The sequence below is a fragment of the Triticum urartu genome, chromosome 5A (genome assembly GCF_056163025.1).
Source record: "Triticum urartu cultivar PI428250 chromosome 5A, HENAU_Tu73, whole genome shotgun sequence".
NCBI lineage: Eukaryota > Viridiplantae > Streptophyta > Magnoliopsida > Poales > Poaceae > Triticum > Triticum urartu.
This window is the reverse complement of record NC_141877.1, coordinates 615,079,681-615,088,890: the sequence shown is the minus strand read 5'-3', so window position 1 is coordinate 615,088,890 and position 9,210 is coordinate 615,079,681. Positions and strand designations below refer to the sequence as shown.

Here is a 9,210-nt window from a genome sequence, read left to right as displayed (position 1 = left end):
GCTCGTTTATGAAAAAATAGTCAACTAAGTACTACATATAGTTGACCAATGGACTGTGCTAGTACTGTACCAACATTACCGGTGTGTAAGACAGTTCACAAGTGTTCGTGCTAACTAAAAGTAAGTGATTATGAGCAGAATAATATTGACTGTAAATGTACAAATGCAAAAACAACGGAAATTGAGATGAAATGTGGAACAGAGAACATGGTTATGGATAGAGCTCTAGAGACTTAGGAGCTCCTCACTCCACACCTCCTAACTAAATATATTTTCTTATTTGCAGCAAACATTCCTCACCATGGACACATAATGTACTGAAAGAGAATATATTGCAGATAAACCATGGCCCAAAGAGAGTATGTTTCTAATTACAAAGAGAATATATTGCATGTGCTTAATTAGGTATGATGTTGGACGGATATTGTGGATTTAACTTAATTAGGTATCATCTCCATCCATGGTTTTTCTTGCAACAAGATCAATGTAAATTGCAGATAAAATATAAACAAGGCAGATCATAACAACAACAGACGAGATTGGCTACCTGCTTCAGGTGGCGGAGGGGACGACGGAGTAGATGGAGTCCCAGTCGAGAAGGAGGCGTTGGTACAAGTACAATGATTCTAGAATGACTAATTAAAAGCCTGAGTCACTAGTATGCGTATTTGGTCCTTCTACACACCGTGAAGCTTGTTTCCCCGGTACTAATTCTATTTCCTAGAGCCTAAAGTCATTCTATTGGGCTATGGTTGCTTCTCTCGAAGAAGAATGATCAAGTGTCATCTAATTTGTGGTACTGAAGTCTAGCTCCTTAATTAATAAGCAATGACCATTTACATGTTTTGAGGTATAGAGCAAATGCACTCCAAGGAACAGTACCAGAAATGACCGTGTTTCTTCTGCCTAAATCTGGAGGTATACTATGACAATATACTACTACTAGTATTGTTTCAGCGCAGTCTAGTAAAAGGAAAGCAGCAAGCAAAAGTAACAACATTTTCAGAGAGCACTCAAAGAACATTTTCAGAAGAACTCTAAGCAAAAGTAATATATCGCTGCAGTTTCACTCCTCAAAGGGAGATAGAACAGGGACCAATCACTGGTGAAATGCTACTCTTTCTGGGCAATCATGTACTCTTAACTTGAATCAGGATGTAAACAAGCCTGGTTTTGGCAAATTTGCTGGTCAGTTCAGTTGAATTATGGGCACTAGTTGCCATCCACTTATGTTGGGGTTCAGTTCTGGGCAACAATTTGCATTCACTTTAGTAAAATTTCAGTTAACATTTGGCATCTAGTTTAGTTCAGAAGTATGCAGATGCTCAAATTCAATTCGGTTCTGTTTAATTCTGCACTCGCACTGTTGCACAAGTAGATTACTAGAACACTCACTTATATACATAGCATTCAATCAAGCATATGGAACATTTTGTCAAATGAACAAGTAGTAACTGGATTGCTCAATCTCTTTCGCCAAACTAGATTCGGTTAAGTCTTACAATGTACGAGTAGTGAGTGGCATGCTACAACGACATTGGCTAATTCAGTTAAAAAGTCTGAAAACTAAATTCAGTTTTTAGATCATCAACCTGCAGCGGCGCAACAACGACGGCGTGGCACAGCCAACCACCACCATGTAAATTTACTTGTGTTCCAAGCTTCATCCTGGTCATAGATAGATCACCCAGGTTCGGGGGGTTTTAGAAAGGCTCGGCTACCTCCTGATTAGAATCACAAACTAATCAAATCATATCCAGCAAGTTGAATAGGATGAAGAAAATATCACATATAAAAGGCAAGGCTGCTGAAATCACACCAGCCAAACTACCACACTCGTTAACAGGTCAAACTTTGCTCAAACACACTGCACCAGAATGGACAGTTTAGAAAACAACACAAACAAAGCAGGAGGCAATGGAGAAAATCAACACAAAGCTCAGACCAAAAATCAAACATCTAGACAAATAACACTGCGATTGGCATAATTATGTAGCATCCATTGCCGATAACAGAGTAGCATTGCACCATAATCCAAAACTTTGACAGCAAACAGAGACTTCCACAAGTAGCACAATTCAAAGACACCTGGTTCTCGACTATAATAAAGCAAAGTGCAACAGACAGCTCCCAGCTAGTAAAAACCCTTCATCCTAAGCTTCTATCTTCTCAGCTGGTGCATCAAGCATCAGGGCCTTGGTCGGCTTCGCCAAGATGTCGGTGAACTCCTGGTACGGCGCCTTGGTGAAGGTTGTCTCCCTCCAGAAGTCAGGAGTGAGGAATCCATAGGTCTTCATCAGGCAGTCAAAGGTAGCCTAGAAACAAAAGAATTGTGAGCTTCAGGTTTGCAACAATTCAATGCAAAATATATAACACAATCAACCTGATAGAATCATCACCACAAATGACTATGATACATCACTCTGCAAGAATAGACCCTCAACCAGAAATGTCTAAATGATTATAATACATGAACTCAAAATGTATTAGGACACAAGCCAGGATTGAGCAACTCGAAAATGTATTACATGTACAGATTGAAAACATGAAAAGCATCCAATACAAAATGAACTGAACTGTTCAAAAGGTTGTGACACATTTTCAATCAATCAATTGTAGACCAACCTGAAGTATTAAGCACAAATTAAAGTTTGGTCAACAACCTTAGGCTAGTACAGTAGAACTACAATTTCCAGGCCAATAGAATCTAGACTAATCAATACAAACCAGAATCAAGTGTAAATCAGCTACCCTTCTTCCAACATTATTCAGGATTACATCTAATACAAATAATATTTTACACGGTGCGAAAGGCATCACTTCCGAAACAGAAGTTTAGATTGAGCATACTTGCAGTAAACATTCCAAATCATGCACACACAAGGGAATGAACATTATGTACTGACACTAAAGTTGCAGTATGACGGGAACATGGCAGAGTACGGATAAAGGCAGGGGAAGTTTATACCTTGACGAAGTTGCCAAGGGTCTTGGTGGATCCACGCGAGGAAGTGAAGACATCATCGATCCCGGCGAACTGCAGCACCTTCTTGGGGACGCGGGCGGCGACGATTCCGGAACCCCTGGGGGCGGGCACCATGCGCACGGTGACGGAGCCGCACTTGCCGGTGACCTTGCACGGCACGGTGTGGGGCAGGCCGATCTTGTTCCCCCAGTAGCCCCTCCTGACGGGCACGATCGAGAGCTTGGCGAGGATGATGGCGCCGCGGATGGCCGTGGCCACCTCCTTGGCGCACTTGACGCCGAGGCCGACGTGGCCGTTGCTGTCGCCGACGACGACGAAGGCCTTGAAGCGGGTGCGCTGCCCGGCGCGGGTCTGCTTCTGCACCGGGGTGATCTTCATCACCTCGTCCTTGAGCCCCGGGCAGAGCGTCTCCACGATCTGGTGCTCCTTGACGGGGAGCGAGTGTAGGTAGATCTCCTCCATCTTGGTGAAGCGGCCCTCCTTGACGAGGCGGCCGAGCTTGGTGACGGGCACCCACTTCTCCTCCTCCTGGCGAGGGCCACGGCGGCCGCCGCGGCGCCCGCCACGGTCCCCGCGCCCGCCGCGACCGAAGCCGCGCCCGAAGCCGCCGCGGTCGCCGCCGCGCTCGCCGACACCACGCTCGCCGCCGCGGTCCGCCATGGCTGGGTGGGGGTGGGGGGTTGGGGGCAGGGGAGCTCCGATGGGGGGGATGAGGGTTTGGAGCTGGAGGCTGTGGCGGCGGCTAAGGGATGGGAGTGGTGGGCGAGCGGGGGTAATTTATATCGAGGGAGGTTGAAGCTAGGTCACGCTGCAGGTGGACACGGGCCCTCGCGTTGGGCTCGGCCCACTTCTTCTTTTCCGCTTACTCGAGTCCATATAATGAAGTCGTTTTTCCCGGTTACTAGGTTCCTTTGTTTTATGCTAGATTATTAATGTCTTTCAGAGCACCCTTTTTTTGTGCTTCATCAAACTGACCGCCTGTAACTCATAATCGTCAATTACCGCTAGTTGAGAGGAATGAACTTGTTCAGGAACCACATAACACATTCAGCAAAGCTCAAGACCATGATGGCACTGTGCTAGCTTCTTATTTTGTTACACCACAACAGCCAGAGAAAACCGGTCAGGCTTCTATTCTAGGCGTTCCTCCAAGGCAGGATCTGAGTGATGCCACTGAGGTTGAGGATACTCTGTGCGATGTCCCTGCTTTGGATAGTCTACCCAACCATAAATGCAATTCTCATATGGATGTACATGGCAGTGGAAGAAAATGGATATGCTCAACATTCATTGTCTGAATAAAGAGCAAAGGGACGTAGAAGCCCAATAACATCATGGAAACAACTTCCTTGTGTATCATCTTCTTCTCTATGGCAAAAGAAAAACAGAGTGAGGCTCATGATAGTGCACAATCATTAAGTCATGATTGGAACAAGGTAAGACAAAAAAAATTGCCAATTCAAACTGTATCCAAACTTTCAAAGGCATTCATGTTTGTTGGTCTTCAAAATGTTTGAACTTTGGAGTGAATAGTCTCAGTATAAAATCAAGAGTGTTTTCATCGTGCATGTAGTATTCAGCGTATCTGAATCCATGAAGCAAATGCATATATGCCCAGCAACATCTAGTAGTAAGCTTAACCCACAACATGTATGCATTTTCCCCTATTACTGGACTAAGTTATTGTTGTATTCTTGTTCATTCACTTCGAATGTTTCAGAGACCCTTGCAGTACGCACTAGTCTTATTCTTTTTTGATGTGCTTCACTAATTGCCCCTACTGAAGGGAGTACATTACTCTACTCAAATTATTCACTTTGCCGGTTCTGTTCAAAAGTAGTTACAAACTTAGGTATAACTTACTAACTCTCAAACTTAAAGAAAAGTGCTAGGAGTTAATTGTGTGTTTTGGCACCGCCTTGCACTTTTCTGGCCAAAGCGCACACTTAAGCGCGGGTATGTGCATATGAAGTAATAGATGCTTTGATATCACCTAGAGCCTAGGAGTGCTTAAGCTACTGCCTAGGCGCGCCTTTTTTGACTATACTAACTCTTCAAGTGAATAAACTCGTTTACACTATTTAGATGTAAATCTAGCGCACTGTGGAAACAATTCTTTTAGTCCTATAAATTTTTGCATCACGATCTCATACTCAACTTGTTTGTCTTGATCTTGATTATTCCTTCAATTTTAGCTGAGCAAATATATTATTGTGATATGTAGCATCAAAGCTTGGCTCCACATAGTCCACTCTCAAGAGTTTTGAGGTAGCGGTATCTTCTATAATAAACACAAGGTGGCTTGAAAAAGTAATCTAGGATTACTTCTGACCACCATTCCTTCAAACATGATTTGATTGTTCCAAACATATTTGTTTCTATTCGCAAATCTGGAAGTTGTGCTCCTGAGTGAATTCCTCCCCCAACAAGTTTTGGCAGAGTTTGTGTACAATTACTAATTGATCTTCAGAATCTATAGTTCTCTATATCTCTTTTGTGAACTTCCTTTTTTTGAGAGTTAATTTATTCTTATTATGTGTTTAATTCTATTGTTCAACCTAATGATCTAGCATTTGAAATATCTTGTGGAAATGTTCTATGGAGCGTGAGTTTATTGTATCTTATATATTTTTCTTGTTTTGTTTTAATGAAGCTTGATATGTTAGGAGGTATGCTGGCGGAGATTCATGTGGCTAGTACATATAAGAGGCTTTCTCCTGCTATGGTATGCTATCATTAATTAGTTGTCATATTGTTTGCCGTGGTTAGGATAATTACTTCCACTTATCTGACGTGTTCATTTTCTAAACGCAGAGGATTCAAGATTCCAGACTAGCTGAGGCAAAATTTTGTTCACCTAAATCAAATTTCGTTTACCAAATTCAAATTAAGTTCACTTAATTCATATCTAGTTCACCAAATTCAATTTTAGCTCATTAAATTCAAATTTAGTTCATTGAATTCAAGTTCAGTTCATTTGAATCAAATTTTCTTCACCTAATTTAAAATTAGCCCACGGGATTGAAATTTAGTTCAAACAATTCAAATAAAGTTCACATAAATCCAATTTAGTTCACCCAATTCGAAATTTAGTCCAACGAATTGAAATTTAATCCACCCAGTTCTAATATAGTTTCATTGAATTCAAATTTAGTTCACCAAATTCAAGTTTAGTTCCTGTAATTCAAATCCAGTACTCAGAATTGAAATTCACTTTTAGTTCACCCAATTCAAATTTAAGTCACCATATTCAAACATAGTTCATCAAATTGAAATTTATTTCACCTATATTAAATTTCAATTGCGTAATTCAAATTTAATTCTCTAAATTCATATTTAGTTCACCCAGTTCAAATTTATTTGACCTAAATCATTTTTTTCTCACCTAATCAAATTTTGTTCACCTAGTTCAAATTTAGTTCACCGAGTTCAAATTTAGTTCATGTAAATCAAATTTCATTCACCAAATTTACATTTTTAGTTCACCAAACACAAATTTGGTTTACCCAATTCAAATTTAGTCTAGCGTATTCAACTTTAGTTCACCTAACTCAAATTTAGTTCATTGAATTTGAATTTAGTTCCCCCAATTTAAACTATTTCACCTAATTCAATTTTTTTATCAAATTGAGATAATCAAATTCAAATTTAGTCCACCTGATACAATATCACCCAATCAAATTTTGGTGAATAGATTTTAATTTAATTCCTATAATTTTTATTTAGTTCAATTTTAGTTCACTGAAATCAAATTTAGCTCATTGAATTCAAATTTAAGTCACCTAAATCTAATTTACTCACCGAATTGATTTAGTTCACCATATTCATTTAGTCACCTAGTTCAAATTTAGTTCACCAAATTCCAATTTATTTCATTAAATTTAAATATAAATATGCCCTAGAATTTAAAATTTAGTTCATCGAAATTTGCATGCTGATTTATACACACTCAGAGTATGTATTCAAATCCCATTTTTTTGCTGGCTAATTTACACATGCTTAGATACATTTTCCTATATGAGACTGCTACTTAGAGTCACAACCGACTCGACTACCAATTGTGAAGTCATTCTTACAAAGACATATTAAGTTCTCTCCTTTCCAATGAAACCAATCATTTTATTTTGCAATCTATTTTGAATCTTTTATTCTATAACTCAAAATAATAAACCAAACGTTTTTGTGTTTTCTTTTTCACGGGGATACAAGCTCTTCAAGTGAAATCCTTCATATTTGCAATATTTTTTGGGGGAAAACAATAACCTAGGTATTCAATATATTCAAAACTAATTACGTTTGGCGAATCTTTTATCCTTTTTCAGAGTGTTAATTTATAAAAAAATATAAGCAATTATTCTTTTATTGCCAGAAAGCAAGAAAAGAAGATCAATAATTCACTTGAAAGATTATTATTCAGATATTTTTTTATCTCTAACTCACTTGAAATATTACCAAATCATGTTGTACAATTTGTTTTGTAGTTCTACTAGCCTTCTTTTCAAGTCCACTAAAGTATTTTTCCTTGTTTTGTAAAAATTTTATTAAGCAGTAACTTGAGAAACTAGCCTTCTTTTTCAAGTCCACTCAAGTGATTTTTCCCTTTGTTTTGTAATAATTTTAGTAAGTAGTAACTTGAGAAATTAGCCTTCTTTTTCAAGTCCACTCAAGTATTTTTTTTCCTTTTTGTAATAATTTTATTAAGCAGTAACTTGAGAAAAAGATATCACAGAAACAATCAAATTGACTCACAGCACGTCCTACTTTTTTGAGTGTTTTTCGAATTATTCAACCAATGGTAAGAAATAGGAACTAATCTAGCAAAATTGTATACTAGCAAACAAACAGTAATAGAAGGGAACGATCGAACAAAAGAAACAAATAGCCATCGAGTGGGTTGCTTAGATGCAACTGGTTCTTCTAGTCTTCTTCTACTTGTTTAGTTTTTTTCTTCCTTTTGGTTTCTTGTAGTGAGACTAAATTCTTATGCGTACTATTATAAACATCAAATCGAGTGAAACAGGAAAGGAAACAACTAATGAGAGAAAAAGAATTTCCCACATAAAAATCCAAGCCAAACCAAACAAACGATTGATCGAACAGTCAGCAAAACAGATAACGGAACCAACCGATCGAAGCTACCTTGGTCCTACAAGACCGAGCCCACAAAATCCATAGTAGGCGCTAGAAACACAAATGGGCGTCGAAGCCGCCGGTTAGGATCACCCATGCGGGAGGTTGCAGCTAGGGTTTCTGCAGTGGGTGGAGTGGGTTGGGTCGTATGCAGAATGGGCTTGACGAGTTTATTTTGAGGTTTTAAGGCGGAATGGGCCGGCAGTTCAAACGGGCTGAAACGCACATCCACATGGTTGTTTCTAGTCCAACTCGCTTTTTTAGTCCAACTTTCTTGTGGTGAATATCTGGTTGGTCAAAAGTTCCTCAAAAGAAAAAACTGGTTGGTCAAAATTTTGGTAAATATTTTCTATTTTTATTTTTGTTAGGAATAGATTTTCCATGCTGATGTGTTAGTAAATAATTCGGTTTTATTGCGGGGAAAAAGGGATTGTGTCACTTAATCAAAATGAAGTTCAGAGATTAATTTACCTGAAAGCTTTCTTTCCTCTATCCCAAGCTAGGATTTTTCTATCCTCTGACGACACCAGTCGATGCCTAGAGTTTCTCCGGCGACTACTGCGCATCCTCGTGAGGTCCAGCTTGGGAGAATAGTCTGTGATGCAAAGCCAAAGTCATGGCAGAGACGGGCGAACCCAGAGGAACTCAGAAGGACTTGATGATGGAACTACTAGGATGCCGATCCACCTGAGCAGGCTAAGTGCTTGGCCATCACATGGGTTCATACTACTAGAGGGTTCAACACTAGCGCTTTGTTTGGGTACATGAGATCGCGCATGGAACCCCGCTAAAGATGTGGTCTGGAGGCACATTGATGATAACCTATTCGTGGTGCAGTTCGTCTAGGCGACTGGAACAAGGCAATGGTGATGGGACCATGGTTCTTCACTGCTAGAGGACTACGATGGGTTCCGTAACCCTAGAGCAGTAGTCTTCAAGAAAAAATGTTGTTTGGGCGCAAGTTCACAAGCTCCCAGACAACTTCTTGCATGATCGGATCGTTAGAGATATGTGCAAACCACTTTGGTGAGATTATGGAAGTTCAAATGAAACTACTAGCAGGGTTTATTGAGGAATTCGTTAGGCTACGGGTT

At 39.8% G+C, this 9,210-nt stretch overlaps 1 protein-coding gene across 1 annotated transcript; it reads right to left on the bottom strand.

Moving 5' to 3' along the window:
- Positions 1 to 1,960: 1,960 nt before the first annotated feature.
- Positions 1,961 to 3,707, bottom strand: LOC125511068 (uncharacterized). The gene is made up of 2 exons (XM_048676348.2): positions 2,969 to 3,707; positions 1,961 to 2,315 (listed from the first exon to the last, which is right to left on the bottom strand). Exons 1-2 carry the CDS (start codon positions 3,644 to 3,646, stop codon positions 2,154 to 2,156), a joined length of 840 nt encoding a protein of 279 aa, XP_048532305.1. The 5' UTR covers positions 3,647 to 3,707; the 3' UTR covers positions 1,961 to 2,153.
- Positions 3,708 to 9,210: the final 5,503 nt, after the last annotated feature.

What these genes read in the sequence shown, in the direction of transcription:
- LOC125511068 (XM_048676348.2), bottom strand. Translation starts at nt 3,646, where the DNA reads ATGGCGGACCGCGGCGGCGAGCGTGGTGTCGGCGAGCGCGGCGGCGAC. An exon ending in CCCTTGGCAACTTCGTCAAG is followed by an intron (nt 2,316 to 2,968) that starts GTATAAACTTCC and finishes TTTTGTTTCTAG; the next exon opens with GCTACCTTTGACTGCCTGAT.